We start from the raw sequence: 20,707 nt of genomic DNA, 5'->3' as shown, positions 1-20,707 counted from the left end.
TGTGTGTGTGTGTGTGTGTGTGTGTTACCAGAGAGATAAAGTACGGTAAATAAGGTTTTCGAGTAGCTAATGTGAGACCAGAATGCAAAATAAGCTAACATTGCCAACGTCGGCAGAGGACCATAAGGGACACACTATTTTTTATTTTTTGTTTTAAAGAGAATATGGGTAATTTTTTACACCAAATATAGCCTATATATTTTATATATTTTTTTTTTTCATGAATTTGTTGTGACAAAACAAAAAAGTACTGACAAAATACATAATATATAATATCTTTAAATTTGCATTGTCATAAGAAAAACTTAAATAAATCTCACAAGGAGTTGTAAGCTGTGTTTAATTCACTAAAAAGTACCGGGTCATAAGTGTAATTCATTCAGCAGTCAGACGACACTAATTGTGCCATACTGTATGTTTATGATTCATGAAAAAGAACTGACTCATAAGAGTAATTAATTCAGGAATCGGACCACACTGGTTGTGCCATTAATGTATGTTTATGGTTCACAAAAAAGAACCGGCTTGTAAGAGTCATTAATTCGGGAACCAGACTACACTCGTTGTGCCATACTGTATGTTTATGATTCACAAAAAAGAACCGGCTCATAAGAATCATTTGTTCAGAAGTCGGACTGCATTGGTTGCATTGTACTTGTATGTGTTTGATTCACTAAAAAGAACCAACCCATAACAGTCAATAATTAAAAAATCTGACTACACTGGTTGTGGATTCTGTATGATATTCTTTATGACTCACTAAAAAAGAATGGCTGGCAAAAGTCATTCATTCGGCAATCGTACTACACTCGTTGCTCTGTACTGTATGTGTTTGATTCACTAAAAATAACTGATTCATAAGAGTCATTCATTTGGAAATCGGAGAACACTGGTTGTGCCATACTGATTCACTAACGAATCGGCTCATAAAAATTATTCGTTCAGGTTTCGGACTACACTGGTTGCAACAATACTGTATGTCTTTGACTCTCTAAAAAGAACTGGCTCATAAGAATCAACATCAGTTGGTTTTCTAGTTTCTTTTTTTCAATAGAACCAGTTTACAGTTCACAAATCTAAAAAGAAGTGCTGTGTGTATGTAGAAAAGATACCTATTCCTGAAGTGAATTAGGTGCTAAAATGAATTTAAGACGCAATCGCTATGAAACAGCATGGCACGATTCTGTTTCGCAACCCTAGATGCAATGCTGCATGAACTGAAATGAACTGAAGTAGCTCATGCCTTTTATTAGCATAAGGCTTCAGTCGCTACACATACACACACTGATGACATATGCTGATGTCACCTTCAATTCCTACGCCCATAAGTATCAAACGATATAGCTAAGCACACGTCTATATGGAAGATATAGACACGCATTCAGATACTCTTGCCAGCTGAAATAATTGAAAAGCTTTCATCTGTTAGTAAAGCAATTTCCCTAATGTCTTCAGAGCCAGTGAAAGACGTGATGAATGTGACTGCTAATGGATCCCCTGTGAGGGGAGAGAGATTAAGAAAGAGATGGAATGAAAAAAATACAAAGATAAAGGGATTGACTGTATGAAAGAGGAAAGAATGGAGGGTAAAAACAAAGAAATGTCAAGTTTGAGCATAAGTAAACATGTCTTCTGTTGTTATTTTTTAAATATTTATTCAATATTAACCAAGTTTATTACACAAGCAACTGTAATTTAAACGTTGCATATTTATGTTTAATTATATATATATATATATATATACATACATATATATTTGTTAGTATAGTATGTGAACTAGTCTAAATAGTAGCATGCTACAGTACATTGTTGACATACATTTCATGTTTAATATAGCAAATGGTGTCCTTTTATTTTATTAACAGAAACTATTTAACTTTATTTATTTATATATTCAATATATAAGATTTTTTATAAATATTATAGTGTATAAAATGTTTTAGCAGTCTGAAATAATGGAGGGTAAAAACAAAGAAGTGTCAAGTCTGAGCATAAGTAAACATGTCTTCTGTTGTTATTTTTTATATTTATTCAATACTAACCAAGTTTATTACACAAGCAACTGTAATTTAAACCTTGCATATTTATGTTTAATCATATATACATATACATATGTATATATATATATATTGTCCTTAGTATAGTATGTGAACTAGTCTAAATAGTAGCATGCTACAGTACATTGTTGACATTTATTTCATGTTTAATATAGCAAATGGTGTACTTTTATTTTATTAACAGAAACTTTTAACTTTATTTATTTATATATTCAATATATAATTTTTTTTTAATAAATATTATAGAGTATAAAATGTTTTAGCAGTCTGATCAAATAAATCTAACATAACATTAAAAAAAAAAAATACTGTTGATATTACGTCTGGTTTATCAATTTTGGAAATTGAACTGTTGTATACTGCATACTTTTGAAAAATGTTATCCAGTTATTTCATGAATGCAGAAATTCTAAACACACTTTGCACAATATACATACTGTATACTGCAGAAATAGCAATAAGATAGTGTGGTATTCTAAGTCGTTTTGTCTCTTTTGTGACACCTAGGGATAATATATATGTACTGCAGCACTATTACAAATCAAAGCACTCATACGTGAAACTGCAAAATCATTCTCATAAGAACCGAGAGCTGGAGACTTATACTGCATACTGAAATCTCTACCTCTTTTTTTCTCTTCTAGGTGAAAGTAAAGGCAGAAGTGACAGCAGGGACAGAGCCCTTCGTAGCTCTTCTCCAAAATCACAGGATTGGGAAACGCCCACAGGACAATCAGCCACGCCTAGTCGTTTTGGCCGCTCCTCCATCAGCCCGACCACCATGCTCGGAGGTGTGTCCTATCCATAAAAACAAATAAGGATGTTCATTTTAGATACTTATTTAACATATTCTCTTTCATTTTAGAAACAAAAGCCGGGTGTAAACTCGGTCGCTCTGCATCCACATCAGGAGTCCCGTCCCCTGTGGGAACGCCCCAAAGACACGCCTCCGACACCTCCGCCCATCCATGCGGGACCCCGTTCCAGGTACAACCCCCTTATTCCTCAGAATGAGCGAGAGATGGCATGTGTGTGGAATTCGGTTCCTGTCTCGGTGTCTGTCGGCAATACCTTCATGTCTTTGACCTTTGACCCCCACGGCTGCGTGTATATCCTATTCTGTCTGCTGCTTCCACTGCCGTGCGTTTCGTTTGGCTCACGGCGTTCATCGTCTGTCTATGTAGATGCGTATGTGTGTGTTGTTTGTGTTTGGTCCAGATCAGGGCTGCCTTCCCATCATGCTCTGAAGAGGCTCTCACATTTAATTTGTCCTCTGTGAGTTTATGCCAAGAGAGCCACAATCAGGGTTTTATACATCAGACAGTTTAAGCACTTGAGAGAAGGTTCAACTGATCTGAATCTGAATGAGAACCTCTTCAGAGCGGCGGCGGACAGCTTTACTCTCGACCCGCAGCATCCTCAATCTGTTCGGTCTCTATCACAATGTTTCAGACGTTGTGGTTGGGTTCCTCAGATGTACAGACATCAAACACAGCTGTTAATGCCATGAAACTGGAAAAACGGATTCTTAAAAGCAGGAGCCTCAATCCAAAGCATACACCATATGATAGAAATTGATTGAAATATTGACAATATGATTGGCAGTTTCCTCCAAATACCCCCAGGAGCTTTGGAACTGCTTGAAAATCATTCATAGAATGGACAAAATGGCCATAAATAAGCGCAGCATATGTATAAGTGCATATATCCTTATATTAAGGCTGTGAAATGATTAACATATTCAAAAGAACAGCATTTATTTGAAATAGCAATCTTATCTTTGCGGAATAAAAGTATCAATTAATTCATTTAAAAAAAATCGTACTGACCTCAAACTTTTGAACACTTGTTTATGGAAGTTTTATGATGTTTACTTTAAAAGAAAGAGCTGCAAGTAAAGTGCCACTTTAAATAAAAAGTTCCACATTTTCTATTCAACGGGTAAATCTAAACAAACGGCTGTTTGATGTGTGTATATATATATATATCCAGACATGGCATTTATATCAGTGTCACATGTCAAATGCTCTCTCCTGTTTGTCTGTGTGGCCTTAATTGAGCAGGTTTTTAGAGCTATTGTATTATGTACAAAAATCCTGTAATAATGATTATGTTTTCCACGTCAAAGTCACTTTCACAGAGACTGGGGAGTCAGTTACACAACTCACTACACAAACTCACCAAAACACACTCTTTATATCACAACTGACGAAAGCTGATGAGAAAACACCCACTCTTTTATAGGAACACAGTAATATGCCATACAAAACAGACATGACGTAAAAACAATTACTCACTCAGAATATTATAACATAATAAGACATAAAACACATTTAGTATGTTGTCTGATCTACTCTCACTCCCCAGTTGTGTGTTTGATTGTTAGCGACTGTAATTGAACTAACCCAAATAAACCTAAAAATCGAGGGATAAAACTAACCCCAACAAAACAAAAAATAAAACCTTGTCAAAATCATTCCTTCTCCGCGTCCACTGTACTTTCTGTGTCTGTCTGCTGCTTCCTTTCTCAAAAGCACAAATGTGTGTGTACTGTATGTGTATATGTGTGTATGTGTGTGTGTGCATGTCTGCAGTATGTGCTCTGTTACAAAACCTAGTTGGCAAAACCTTGTTTTATTTAGGCAACTTTACTATGCTGCCTCCTAAAACCGTGTTTTAGCCAAAATTTAAGGTTGTATTACATGTATTACAAATCTGTGTTATTTTAGTATTATTTATACACAAATATAGTATTTATTAATTTAGCTTTTATTTTTATATTTTCAGCTTTCATTTTAATTTTGAAGTTTTAGTCATTTTAGTAATTAGTAATTTTGTTGTGTGCATTTTTCATTTTATTTATGTTTTTATAAAAAGCATCCATTTATTTTTATTTCAGTTTTAATAATTTTATTACTTCAACTTCAACTTATTTCAGTAAATTGCCAAGGCAACATTTCTAATTTTCATTTAAATTGAAGTTTTTCATGTAATATTTATTTTTATTTCAGCTTTTTTCAATTACTCAAAGTGATTTTTAATAGTTTAACAATAACAACAATAACAAGTAATTAAAAATAGATTTTACTGAAAGTGTATCACACTTTTTTAAACTTACTAGATTATCACTTTGTTAGCTTAGCAACATATTAACATTAAACTCTGCTGAAATAAACTGTTATTATTATTTTTTTATTAATATTTTGAATTAGTTTTATATTTTGTTTTCATCTTAATTTTCAGTTAAAGTTTTAGTAATGTGTCATTTTATTAGTTTTTTTTTAAACTTTGTTAAACTAAACGAATATGAGAAAGCTGGCAACTAGCTGAAATAAAATCAGTTAATTTTTTTCATATTTATTTTTTATCAGACAACATTTATTTTAAGTAATAAAATTATTTTTATAGTTTTAGTTAGCTATAATAACCCTAAATGCTTCACAGAAGTGCTATTAGAATGACACAGACTTGCTGCCTATATAGAGTGTTCCCAAATCACTCACTTATTGGTTACATGACACTTAGAATGCTGTCTTAGAAGGGAGCTGCCTATGTAGGCAGCTTACTAGGTTTTGAAACAGAGCTATAGTGATTTTGTGTTGCCTATAAAATTGTTTTAATTTGTGTTTGTACAGGTGCATGGGCAATTTAATATGTGTGTACATGATTAAGATATTGTGTGTGTGTGTGTGTGTGTGTGTGAGAGAGAGCATTAAACTGAATGGCAATACATTCTGACTGCTCTGACTTTATTAGAGGACATGAATTATTAAACACATCCTTTATTATTAAAGAACACTGTGAACGCCTTCACCCTTAAAAAATATAAGGGCTACAAAATTAAAAGCAGCTCTGCATGCACCAACATTGTCTCACCCTTGCCACCCATTAGATGCCCCCAATGCCCTGGGCATGTGGGGACAGCACCATGATGGAGATGATCGAGAAGAAACGTCATCTGTGCAAGGAGATAAAAGCCAGACAGAGACCTTCAGACAAAGCCCTGTGCAAGCAGGACAGCATGCCCATCCTGCCCAGCTGGAAGAAGACCAACGGGGGCAAGAAATACGGGCCCCCTCCGTACTCCACCCAAACCACTGTCTTCTGGGACACTGCTATATAAAGAGTGAACTACAGCGAACTACAGTGAACTACAGCCATGGAGACTGAGGAGGCGTGTCTAAATATTGATTGACAGCTAACAGGAAGCGGGACTAAGCGAAATGCACAGTGATGGATTATCAAAACTCCCTGGTTTCCTATCGCTGTTTATATTTGATATTTTTATATTGGAGATAACTGTCTTAATATAAAATATGATTGGCGGTTTTATAAAGAGGAACTCTCGAAATGAGATCCAAGAGTGAAAACAGTACACTTTTACCCATGAGATGATATTTGTTCTCTTTGAAATGGTATTTCTATTTATTTTATATCCTTTTTTGGGGTGTTTCTATATTTGGCACTCATCCGTGTGTCTGGGGAAATAATCTATAATGTGTGGTGAAATATGTGCAGTAATTCCATTGAGAAAACACGTTGTTTTTCATGTCTATGCATTTGGTTATACGGCATGGATGGCGCTTTTGTTCATTGTCTGTTTTTCATATGGAGAGTTTATTTGAAAATGCTATATTTTTTGGTGTCTGTATTTTAAATGACGGATCGTGAGGTGTCAGGTTGTCGTTCCTATGACTTCTGGGTTGGTCTTGAAGGCGATCGGCTGGATTTTGAGATATTAGGTCAGAGTGGATTATGAGATAACTGGTTTATTAAAGTAAAGCTCAGGCAGTTGGTCAGATATTGAGAGTACGGTCAGATAAACCGCGAGGGCACTTTCTGTTTTGCGATGTCAGCTGGTGCATTCAATTGTGAGCACTGTAAACTCACAAACACATACTAATATCAGCTGCTTTATGGCCTAACATTTGGTGCTTTTCAGCTACTTTATTGAATGTTCAACCTTAACAGCTACATGACAGTCATACACATAATACAACTGGTACAAAATTAGCATGGGCGCTTCGCGTATGTTCAATAGGATTGCACATGGTCAGGGTTTGGTTGATGAAAATTCATAAATCTTGTCCTCTACCATGTCAGATAGTATCTTGAATACAGACACCGTCCTTTTATGAAGCACTATGCAGACATACTGTCAGTTTACATGCTCATATATCACTGCGACATGAGTCAAGGGCAGGCAATATCATACTGAAAAGGCTCAGAAAGAAAAGACCAGGCCATCAAGGCTCCATCCATAGCTTTACCACGCAATCAAAGAGCCATGCTGGTGCATTCAAGCACATCTGACTATATGTGAACTAGTTATCATAAGAGTTTGCACACTAGCAAGTCAAGCACAGTTTTAACATGGCAGGAGAGTAAATGCCTTTCTTTGTGTATGTCTGGAATCAGATCAAACAATTTGGGGCAAGAAACATGCTAAATGCAAGTACACAAACAAATGCACTGGAAGCGATTGGTTTCTTAAAGGGGTAGCTCACCCAAAAATGAAAATTCTGTCATCATTTAGTAACCGTGAAGTTGTTCCAAACCTGTATGAGTTTCTTTCATCTGCTGAGCACAAAAGATGATATTTTGAAGGTAGCCATTGACTTCCACAGTATGGAAAAAATATTATGGAAGTCAATGGCTACTGTCAACTGTTTGGAGGGTGAGTAAATTATGACAGAATTTTCATTTTTGGGTGAACTATCCCTTTAAGTGTGGCAGTAACAAATCTCAGTATTTAAGAAGGCAATAGACCCTTGTGAAAAATTTATTTACTAAAATGTGTTTGAAATATAATATAACTAAATCCCAAATACATTACTTTTTTACTAGGGGAGAGCTGCAGGAATGAATCCTAAACATAGAGATAAGTTGCATTTTTGAATTTCAATTTGTGAATTTAACTTATTTGATGCCGTTATCCAAAAGTCAATGGAAAAATCCTACTGGCTTTTTGTTGATGGAACCAAGGTGATGCAAACATCTGGGTTGGCCAACAAAATACATCATCCCTGCAACACTTTAAAGTGTTATTTTCAAATGTCTGTCAGATGTATGTTTTGTTAAAACATTTTAACAAACTATTTCACTAAAAAGAGAAAACTCTGACCACAGAAGAAGACTGCTGAGAATGCAATGTCTTCTTTCATTATTAATTGTGATGCATTTCACTTACCAATAATGTGAGAAATGAAGCATTGTGTTCATGTACTTGCATAGAGTATGACTTGGGCCTAAAAGAAATGCACACAAAATAGAGAATTATGTCATCATTTATTGAAAAGTCATGTCATTCCAAACCAAACCTGTATGACTTCTTTCTTTTGTCTAAACAATGAAAGTCAATGAGATCTAATGTTGTTTTGGACTTCCCTGACTCTCACTGCACAGTTGAAGCAATTATTAAAAAATCTTCTTCTGTGTCCCATTGATGGAAGAAAATCACACATGTTTGGAACGAAAAAATGAGAATGACAGAATTGACATTTTTAGCTCAACTATCCCTTTAACATACTGGAGGGTCTAGAAAACAGAATGTGGATGGTTTGAGAGACGGACTGGATTTACAGTGCCCTTTTAAATGTTCATTTGATGTGGAATAGCCAATGAGCAATGGTGATGGTGTCATTTAGCAATCGGCTGGCTTTGCCATCAGTAATTTGAGGGACCAATACAGATGTTTATCTGCCAATTAAAAATGGCAACACAAACACTGTTTTACGCTCTACTGTACAGTTTTTGCCATGGAGACACTGTGCTCTGTAGTTCTTTGCACTGCTATGGGCGAGACTGTGATGTCATGCTGAAGTTCTGATTGATGTCTGCTCAGATGTGATCAAGCCACACCCCTAAAGATGGGGCCGGTTGTCTGAAGCCCCTCCCCTCACTGCCATCCCCATCACACAATCCTAATCTGTTTATTTAATACACATTAAACCAACACAGAGGCACTCTTCAATGTAAACCGTGTAGACATGCACATCAAATACAAGCACTTTTCAAAAATTGTATCAGCACATGCTCACATACACATGTACAAAGCTGGCATCCAAGTAAAAAGCATTGCCTTGGAGACCTGGGTTCACTGTGACTTAAAAAAGACTTTAGGGAGGGGCTTTAAGGTCAGTAGAATGATGTCATATAGGTTTACAATTAAATGAAGGTAGAAAAACTAGTCACTACAATGAAAATACACAACAATGTAGTAGTTAGGGGGGAAAGGTTAAAGACCAAAAACAGAGGGGTGCCTCAGTTCTGCAGACCCCCGGAGATGCAGTACCACAATTTACCAGTAGATGGCAGTATAGTGTTCTTCATATGCACTGCATTCCAGTTTGCATACTTAAACTGTGTGCTACAAATAAGTACTTTTGAATGTATTACATTAACACACTGTGTATTACATTAACATTATAGGAACAGTTGACCCAGAAATGAAAAGGTACTCACCCTCAGGCCATCCAAGGTGTAGATGCGTTTGTTTCTTCATCAGAACCGATGGACTTTTTCACTGGGAAAAAAAAACATTATTATGGATTACGGATGAATATTTTGGCTAGAAGAAGACAGTTTCATGTTAAAATGACTATGGATTTGTTTCTTACAAACGCCCAGCTTTTCACTTCACAAGAAATTAACTGATGGACTGGATTTGTGTGGATTACTTGTAGATTTTTGTGATGCTTTTATCAGCTGTTTGGACTCTCATTCTGACGGCACCCATTCACAACAGAGGAACCATTGGTGAGCAAGTGACATAATGCTATATTTCTCCAAATCTGTTCTGATAAAGAAACAAAATCTACATCTTGGATGGCCTGAGGATAACTAAATTGTCAGCAAATTTTCATTTTTTTGGTGAACTTTTAACGTTTAGCTAAACTCATAATTTAAAACCTTAAACTTAAAAAGCTGAAAGTGTAAAAATAGTGTCATAGTACTCAGAAAAACGTCTGACGTGCAAGGGATTGTGGTCGTATCAGAAAAAAAAGCATGCATGGATGTGTATTTTGAAAATCCACTGGAAAATTATATCATCCAATTACGCTTTCTATTTTCAATGGAATATAATTTGGGGTACATACATTTTCTCATCTCGCCAACTATATACAATGTATAGTATACAAACTGGGATGCAGACATACAAACCAGAATTCCATCATGTTATAGTTAATCTAACCATGTGTCTTTATAGTTTCTAAATGCTATAAAGATGAAACGCCAAAATGGGAATTTTCAGGTTTCTGGGGGAATCTGAAACCATTCGGATCTTTGTATTGCGAGTTTAGAACAGTTAGATCTCTCAGTACCAGACGTATATCACTCAACACAATGATTTCCAAGAGTCACATTCATGGAACCTGAAATGCAAATGTTCTTTGATGCATTCTGATTCTAATGTGAAATGTCGTGAAACATAAAATGTTCTAGAATACGGGTTTTTGTGGCATACTTTGAGAATGCTTCGGGGGTTTGTTCTTTTACCAACTACAACAAAAGAGCCAATTATTGTTCCTCCAGAGTCGTTTGCAGTAATTTTCCAGTGCACATATATTTTACCCATACAATAAAAAAAAAATTACAAAAAAATGGATCAGTATGTATACATCATAATTTAAAATAATGATGATATGTAAGATAATTCTCAAATCAAAAAAGTTCAAATAGTGGCTGACACACAAACCACTCTCATTCACACACAATCTTTTTGCAGTTTTGGGTTTTTGCAGTGTGTAAATATTCTCTAGTTTAATCAGTGGACGCATTTGTTGCACTATGGGAGTGTAACATAAGCACAGTGGTGTGTGTGTGTGTGTGTGTGTGTGTGTGTGTCTCTTTTGCACTCAGAGAGTGTTGCAGTCTTTACATTTTCTAGTATTTTTATTTTAGAATGTCAAAAAAAAAGAGTACAAATGAAAAGAGTATGCTTACTGTATCACTGTTTTTCTTTTGAATTATTTACAGAGTATGACAGAAATAAATACATATGTTTTTGCATATCGCTGTCGTATGTCTGGTCATTCAGGTCTCAAACTCTCTAACTAATATTCTTACCAAAGCTGAATTTAATCGATACAGTAAAACAGTAATATTGTGAAATATGATTACAATTCAAAATAACTTTTCTATTTTAATATATTTTAAAATGTAATTTATTTGTGTGAGCTGAATTTTCAGCAGCCATTACTCTGATCTTCAGTGTCACTGGACCTTCAGAAATCATTCTAATAAGCTGATTTTATGATTTGCTGCTCAAGAAACATTTCTTGCTATTATTAATATTTAAAACAGTTGAGCTTCTTAATATTTTTTTATATTCTGAAACTGTGACTCAAAATTTGAAATTTTTTCAGGATTCTTTTGATAAATAAAAAGGTTTAAATGAACAACATTTAGGCCTACTTGAAATAGAAATCCTTTGTAACATATATGTTTACTTGCTAAATAAATGTATTAATTTCTTTCAAAAAAAAAAAAAAGGAGAATCACTGTAAGAACTTATTTTTCACTAGTTCTCAACTAAAAATCTATAGCTGGTGCTTAACAATAGCAGTGGAAACAGGCCTACACACTGTTTTGAAAGTATATCCCCAAAACTTAAAAATGTATATGTTAGCAACAGAAATATGTGAGAATCTACTAACCTTGTCTGGGCAAGAAATATTCAATTTTTCATCTCCAGTCATGCAGGTGTTGTGTCAAATCCATTGAGATCCTCACTGGCTGACTAAAATTATTTTGGGTACTTTATTTAGTGAACAGAATAGAAAGTCCACAATATTACTTTACTGTGCTGTCTTAACCAATAAAATATGTCAGTGTTTTATAACAATTCAAGCAATTTTCTTTTTAGAATCAGGTTGTAATAAGCTACATAATGAGCCTGTTAGCTTAGCATACTGTTAATGATTAGCCTGCTAGTTTTAACAAAGAATTAGCCTGATTAACATCACATTAAATTAACTGCCTGATTGCTTAGCTTATCGCTAACTTATAGCCCAGCTTTATGTCAGTAACTCAAAAAATGCATATTATATAAATGTTTTAAATGATATAACTACTTTAGGTGATTTATAGTCTTTATAAAATTATATCAATTTACCCACAGAGAAACTTACATTTTTGACAATGCTCAATGCACATTTTTAAAGAATAATGTATTTTGCTTGTAAACGATCAAAACACGTAACAGTTATCTATTTAATCGTGAGTTTTCTTCATGAAGGTAAGGTTTAATTTTTTGGGGCATCAACAACACTGCCAAGATGGAACACAAGATGGCGGTGTACTTTATCAATCCGCATTATTCTTAAACGTTAGACGATATCGCCATAGTACAAATGCATGTGAAGTGCGCTGTATGTGCGCTAGTGCGTTCGTGCGTGCAGTCTGTGCTGATATGACCACCAGGTGTAGGTTACACGGAAAATATCCTGTCAGCAATCACATACCAGCATGCACGTTAACAGCACACGCTTATTTCCCTCCACAGACCGAGTGTTTCCACTGTAAGTGCAGAAAGTGTGTGCGCTGTCCCATCAAATGCGCGTAAGTGTGTGTGACCTCAGGGCAAAAGCCTGTTATTCGCTTTATAAGGGCATTCCTTCGCTTACACCTCCACCAGGAGAACCTATTCATACATTCTTCCATACGTTACCTCTCTTTCTCATTCTCTCTTCTTTTCTTTTGCTTCTGACCTCTCTTTATCTGTTCACAGCATGTCTGTCTCCATCCCTTTCTTCTATTATTCATCTCTCTTTCATTCATCACTCTCTCCATTTTTTACTTCAGCGTTCATACCCCCTCCCAAGTCCCCAACAGCAGCCCAAAAACCCCATGTGAGGGGAAAAAAAGTGAGAGAGTTTGGGGCAACGTGAGGTAAGGGACCGTTCCCCCCCTCAAATTTCAATTCTACCCCTGAACCCACTGACCCCCTCATACCCGCCCCACACACACCCGGCGGACTAATCCAGGCATTTATCAGCCCAAATAGAGGCACAGATAATCATTCCACCCCATGAGATCACCTCCACCTCTGCGAGTGTGTGTGGATGCATTTGTGTGTTTGTCTTCCCCTCGAAACTCAGAGCGCTACACAAAGGACACAGGAAAAGACATGACATCTCCCTAAAACAGAGCGCAGGGCCTCCAAATGAGCCTTAGACTCCTGTATGAGTCTTTAGAGAGAGACTATAGAACAAAGACGTGGCTTATTCACTGAGAGTTGCAGATTCTGCTTGGGTGTCTTACTGCACAGAGACAATATGAAGACTCTATCTGTACTGCCTGGGTACAACATAATCTTACTTTTGTTTTCTAAATAAAACATATTTATAACAAGCTAAATTTAACTTAAAGGGGTCATATGATGCGATTTCAATTTTTCCTTTCTCTTTGAAGTGTTACAAGCTCTTGGTGCATAAAGAAGATCTGTAAAGTTGCAAAGACTAAAGTCTCAAATCCAAAGAGATATTCTTTATAAAAGTTAAGAGTCAGCCACGCCTACCTAAAACGGCTCGTTCTAACACGCCCCCACATACCTACGTCACGATGTGGGAAGATTTGCATAACACAGCCCAAATGTTCACGCAAAGAAAGAAGGAGTAACTTTTATTCTCGCTGTAGTATTGATGCCGCCGCCATGTTGTGAAGACGCTGTGTGCTTCGTTGTCAAAGCGAATCTACTTTGTTTGGTCTTCCAAAAGAGGACGATATCCGCTTCGTCATGCCCAGAGCTGATCCGTGCTGGTCGCTGACAGTGTTGTGCTAGTTACTAAGAAATAGTAACTAGTTACAGTTACTAGTTACTTCATTCAAAAAGTAACTCAATTACTTTGTTGATTACTTACACCAAAAAGTAATGCATTACTGTTAAAAGTAACTTTTTAGTTACTTTTTTAAAGAACGTTCTTTAATGTTCCCATTAATGCCCTTTTATGCGTTATGGTCTATACAAACACAAAACTGACTTAAACAGAAAGTAATTTTTAAACACTATTTTATTTAAGTCAGACCAGCACAAACTGAATATATCACAAGGATTTCTGAAATAAATAACAAAACAAGCTGAATAATATATTCAGAATCAAAAACTAAAGTGGCTTCTGCATCATAAAAGCTGTTGTGTTGAGCCCTTAAAAATGTTCCTTTCACAGCTTAAGTATGAAAACTATCAACAATGTACAACATAACACAAAACATTTTGAAATAAATAAATGAAAGCAATCTGAATTATTCAGAATCAATTTCGAGAAACTCAGCACCAAAAAACTGCTATTATTGACAACCATAAATGATATGCATTAAAAAAAAAACATAAAAAATATAAATGCTGTTTAAAAATGAAATCTATGAGCAATTTTCAACCTAACCACAAATTAAGAGTTGCATGTCACCAACTTATGTAAAGTAAGCTGTGTGTATTCAAAGTGCAAAATCTGCTGTTGTATATGTCCATAAAAATGTAAAAACAAACAAACAAACAAAAAAAAACAGCATTTTTCCTAGCAATACAACGTAATGCATTTTATAATGCATAAAATTAGTGTTGTAAGATATAACAGAAATGTCACTGTGGCTACTAAACTAACCATTATTTTTAACAAACAAATATTTTTAATAACAAATGTGTGCTTATTTATTTGAAACAACAAAAGGTGCTTGCCGCCATGGCCGCCATGTCGTGAAGACGCTGTGTGTTTCGTTGTGAAAGCGAAACTACTTTGTTTGGTGAGGACACGACACTACTAGAAATCAGTGGTTAAGTTGTATTTACAACACTGTTCCAGAACACTTCAACCCAAATATTCGGATGTGTGCAGCACATTTTATGGAGGACTGTTTACTGGAAGTGTAGACTACAATGCCGGCTGTTCTGACTCACAGACTGTAAGTATGTTTTTTTATATATAAAGAATTTGCCACTGACGATTCAAACGTGAGTTTTGGGCAGTGTAGAGTAGCGCTTGTTGTTTGTCATTTCTCTGATCACAAATGCAGACATGGTTTTATGTTTACGCGGCGCGATGCAACGCAACTTTGTAAAAACTTGATACAAAGCAACTTTGAGCTTTGTAAAAAAATCGATGCGTTTCAGAAAGGCGAGGCATAGAGGAGAAACAATAATGTACAGTATGTGGAAAATAATGTGTTTTTTTAACCTTAAACCGCATAAACACATTTCATTACACCAAATACACCAAATAATGTTCTTTTTAGCAACATCATATGACCCCTTTAAATGCAAAGTTGCATAAGATATTACTGAGACTTTTCAGAGAAATATAATAATGTGAAATATTGAGTAATATGTCTTGTTGAGTCTTGGAGACAAACTCTGTATGGTCTCTATTTAATGTCATTGCTGTCAAAGAGAAATAATTTAGATATTAAAAAGAACCGAGATGAGTGCCGTTCGTGCAGGAACATTTCAGTAAAATTATTTATATTTAAATAATTAATATGATGTTTTTAATTACATTTATTTTAAATATATGTAAATATTACTATATTATTTATAATTTAATAAATAATCTGAAATATGTATTAAAGAAAAATGTTTAGTTAACAGCACATAGCAACAGAGACGTTGACGAACTTTAAACCAGAAAATAAAGACAATGCACATTTTTGGGAACAAATAGCAATCATAAATATATATATATATATATTTTTTTTTTAATATAATTTTTCATTATGCACTCATAATGTTTTTCCACCAGTACTTTCTTAATATTTTCATTCAATCGTAAGATTTGTTGTAAGCATAAACCTTACAGTGTTGCACTGTAACCTCATTAAATGCATGATTTTGCTTTTTTATATTATGTAATATAAAAAAACACATTGCATATTTATAAAATACAGAAAATTATTTATATATTTTGTTGCATATATTATTGTGTGATGCCCAACACATTTCCCTGTGACATGGGTGCCATTTGTGCCTGAAAATATTTAATTTTAATTAATTAATATCCACATGACGTCACATATATCCACATATATAATTTTTATTTTAAATATCCATTTGTTTTCATTATTATTTCATATTTATTATTAAATTACATTTATTTTCATCGTTATAACATAATATAAAATACAAATTCATATTTATTTATTTGTTTATTTATTGATTGATTTATTTACTTACTTACTTTTTATTTTACATTTATTGTACTGGTTAACTTTAATCCTAACCATAAAATGCAGTTATTTCAACCTCACTAAAGTAATTTCGAAATTTCAAACAACCACTAAAATTTACTTTGGGACCACTTGGTTTGCATCAAAATTCAATTTGAAGTGTCTTAAGTGTCTAAGTACTTTTTAACCCACTGTAGCCACTGATGTGAACTGCTATAACATAATATAAAATACAAATTCATATTTATTTATTTGTTTATTTATTGATTGATTTATTTACTTACTTACTTTTTATTTTACATTTATTGTACTGGTTAACTTTAATCCTAACCATAAAATGCAGTTATTTCAACCTCACTAAAGGAAATTTGAACTTCAAACAGCCACTAAAATTTACCTTGGGACCACCTGGTTTGCAAATTTATTAAATTTGAAGTGTCTAGGTTCTTTTTAACCCACTGTAGCCACTGATGTGAACTGCTAGCTGAGGAAGGGCTATAAAACACATTAACTTTGGACAAAAGTCAGTGAGACAGTGAGCATGTGTGCATGAGTAAAACGATTGAGGGAAACACTAAAGGTTTTACTTCCACACAAACAAGTCTCTCTGTCGCTCATAAACACAGACACTTAAAAACAAAAACACTCAGCGTTGCCAGCCAGAGGACTCGGTCCTTTGTAAGTCCTCTCTGTCATCTGCTGGCGAGCTCCCTGCCTCGACATCACATTTTATTAGACAAAGCTGACCCCCCTCACACACACACACACTTTGATCTGTTAGGCTGTCAGTGCCACTTGTCCAGGGTTATGGGTGGAAGTAATGACCACAGAGAGTTCACTCCAGGAAGGGCACCCCTCTGCCCCGTCCACACACACTCACATCAGCGGGGTCATACGGGACAATGGGGTCAGCCCTACCACATCCACACACATACACACACACACAGACACCGACTTCCAAAACATGGAACTGACTCCCTATAAAAGAGGCTGTGGGCCTTGATGAGGAAACTCGTCAAACACTTCCAGATCCCACACTGAGACTCGCTCTTTATCTCATTATGACCAATAACTGAGACAATGGATGCTTTGAAAAAATATGTATGTTTTTGGCTGTATGTTTTTAGCTGCAGTCTAGAATTATCCAAACTTTTAGTGAAATCAGGAAAAGGTGGATGACTGTTAGTAAATGAAACAAAGTAATAAAATACTATGATTAAAAAAACAGTAATATTGGCTAATACAATAATTTAAAGCAATATGCTGATTCTAAATCAGTAATATTGATGATACAATCATAAAACAAAACTAATGGTAATCAACTAAAATTGATCAAATAAAGACCTCTAATATTAGTAATATTAACTCTAATATTAACAATAATAATGACAAAAAAATACAGTAATACTGATGAAAAAATATTGATATTGATCAATATGATGATTATAAAACACTAATACTGACCGATTTAAAAACAATTATTTTGACTGATTTAGTAGCCTCATTAAAAATATTAATATTGACCAAATGCAAAAACACTCATTTGGTCCAATGCCAATTATTTTAAAAAGCACTAAAACTGACACATGTAGTATTTTAATAAAAACACAAATATTGACTAATATGAAATGTAATACCAATCATTTTAAAAAGCACTAAAATTGACAAAAACATGAATTAAAATACACACAATACTAAACAAAATGGAACATGTAAAAATATTAATATTGATTGGTACAGTTATTAAAAAGTAGAACAGACACAATTATTGATCAATACCAATTATTAATTATTAAATTATAAAAAATATATATTATTAAATTAAATTATTAAAAAATTAAGACTGAAAATTAATAATTAAAACATAAATACTGACCAAAATGTTATTTAAAAACACTAATACTGACAAATACCAATAATTGTAAAAAGCAGTACTATTTATAAAATACATTCATTAAAAAAACTATACTGAACAAAACAGAAAAAAAACACTAATATTTATCATTAAAATATAAAATACACAAATAGTAATTAAAAAACGAAATGACAAAGACTGATAAATATTTTTAAAAGACAAATACGGACTAATATGATCATTAAAAAAAGAGTAATATTGACTAATACCAATACTTTTAAAAACTAATTCTGACAAAATACATTACTAAAACAAAATTACATTACAAAACTAATACTAATTCTGACAAATACATTAAATAAAAAAAATCTAATATTGAACAATATAATAATATGAGTCTGAAAAGCACTAATATTGAATACTGAGCAATAACTTTAAAAACACACAAATATTGACCAATACCAAAATGAATGAATGAATGAATAAAACACTCATTGACCAATAGTACTACGGTCATCAATATTTCATGTTTCACTTCTCTTCGACTTTTGATAGCAGTGCAGTTTGTCTAGAGAAGACACTTTCTCTCAGGAGAACGATCTAAGCAGGAGACTTCAGCAACTGCTGTCACAGAGAAACAACTGAGATATCAAACATTTCTTTCCTCTGGGACCCTTAGACTTTCTCAATACTTTCGTTGTGACCTTCTTACGTTCAACAAGTAGTATCTTACGGTGGCAGAGAAGTGCAATACAAATTCTGAAAACAAAATAACAAATTACAAACGCAAATGCAAGTCTAAAAAACAAAATAACAATTCAGAAAGCACAACAACAATTCAGAAAACATTATAACAAGTCAGAAAACACAATGACAAATTCGAAAACAAAATAACAAGTCAGAAAACACAACGACAAATCAGACAAACCGGAAGAGGTAGGTATAGTTTGAGACAGCGCCATTGGTTTGGGATTACTCACCGCTGACTGGACGAGACATCTGTCAATCAACGTATACTGGAAGAACCAGCCGAAGAACAGCAGAGTCGTTGTAGAAAGTTCGGAGATGGTATTAAAGTAGTTCAGTTTAAATGTATTGTATGAATTGCCCTTATTATGGAATAAAAAATACAGATGGATAAGCGTGTGTCGTTGGCTTTTTGATGCGATCGACCCGGGTTCGATCCCGTCTTTTGCCGAACTTTTTTTTCCTCCCTTTTCAAATCTCGTATTAGCAATGGATTCTATTTACACTAAGTGAAAATAGCAGTATTTTTAGCAATATGCTATTTACACTAAGTGCAAATACCTATTTACACTATGTTAAAATAGCAGGATTTCTACTATCAAGTATACTACTTGTTGCAAATAGTGGCAATTATCTGCACTTCAGTATTGTAGTACATTATAAAACAGTATGCAATAATAACGTATTGAGTGTAAATTATAATTTTAATTTTAATTATTAAATGGATGCCACCTTATTGGTACAATAAAGCCCTCCCTACACCTACCCTAACCCTACCCGATACTTTATTTTCAACTTTTTGATTATTTCCTTAATTTTTATTGAAAATAAATGCCTTTACGATGTGATACGAGATTTGAAAAGGGAGAAAAAAAAAGTTTGGCAAAAGTCGGGATCGAACCCGGGTCGATCGCGGCAAAAAGCCAATGACAAGTGCTTATCCATCTGCACCATTGGAGCTGATGGTTTACAACCACTTTTAACTAAATGTAAATAGACACCCCGTATCTTTTATTCCATAGTAAGGGCAAATCATACAATACATTTAAACTGAGCTACTTCAATACCATCTCCAAACTTTATACCACGACTCTGCTGTTCTTCGGCTGGTTCTTCCCTGTATACGTTGATTGACAGATGTCTCGTCCAGTCAGCGGTGAGTAATCCCAAACCAATGGCGCTGTCTCAAACATATGTTTTCGGATTTGTCGTTGTGTTTTCTGACTTGTTATTTTGTTTTCGAATTTGTCATTGTGTTTTCTGACTTGTTATAATGTTTTCTGAATTGTTGTTGTGCTTTCTGAATTGTTATTTTGTTTTTTAGACTTGCATTTGCGTTTGTAATTTGTTATTTTGTTTTCAGAATTGTGATTTGTTTTGCACTTCTCGGCAACCGTAGTATCTCCTATTGCTACTAGCATCCTTTCTTCAGTCCTCAGCTTTTCCCATGGTCAGAATCTTCTTACATTTGTCCTCAAAAGCTCTGTGATTCATGTGCTGAATTACAGATATTAGAAAACGCAGACACACCTTCACAAACACACAGACACACATAAATGATGTGTTCCTGGACTTTTCGTTTCGGTCACACATACCCACACCCACCGGTTGGATGCTCTAAAGTGGCGTGCGTTATGTAAGAGCGTGTGTGTGTATGCAGGTCAGTTGTAGCCCGTCTCCACACGGCGTCAGACTGTGTAATGAGTCCTGCTGTTCTGTCTGTACTGGGCATTACATCATCCCAAGCTAAGCGGCCACACACAAACAGACTTGCTCATGTCTGCTGCGCGTTCATACGTCCAGTAAACAGGACAGCACTTGTTGTTTTACCTTTGAAAGATTGACGCTTGCTCTCAGGCCTCGATTGGCGATTACGCCGTGACACACA

The 20,707-nt window shown here is 34.6% G+C and overlaps 1 protein-coding gene across 1 annotated transcript in view; it reads left to right on the top strand.

Moving 5' to 3' along the window:
- LOC107751997 (neuronal tyrosine-phosphorylated phosphoinositide-3-kinase adapter 2-like) overlaps window positions 1-6,724 on the top strand; it is a 40,345-nt gene extending 33,621 nt beyond the window's left edge. The window contains exons 5-7 of the mRNA XM_016567822.1: window positions 2,702-2,848; window positions 2,923-3,044; window positions 5,950-6,724. Coding sequence (XP_016423308.1) covers window positions 2,702-2,848; window positions 2,923-3,044; window positions 5,950-6,180 — 500 coding nt within the window. The 3' untranslated portion in view covers window positions 6,181-6,724. The remainder of the gene's footprint in view (window positions 1-2,701; window positions 2,849-2,922; window positions 3,045-5,949) is intronic.
- Window positions 6,725-20,707: the final 13,983 nt, after the last annotated feature.

The sequence above is a fragment of the Sinocyclocheilus rhinocerous genome, unplaced genomic scaffold (genome assembly GCF_001515625.1).
Source record: "Sinocyclocheilus rhinocerous isolate Xijiao unplaced genomic scaffold, SAMN03320098_v1.1 scaffold1965, whole genome shotgun sequence".
Lineage (NCBI taxonomy): Eukaryota > Metazoa > Chordata > Actinopteri > Cypriniformes > Cyprinidae > Sinocyclocheilus > Sinocyclocheilus rhinocerous.
The sequence above is the reverse complement of the archived record's forward strand: the minus strand, read 5'-3'. Positions and strand labels throughout refer to the sequence as shown.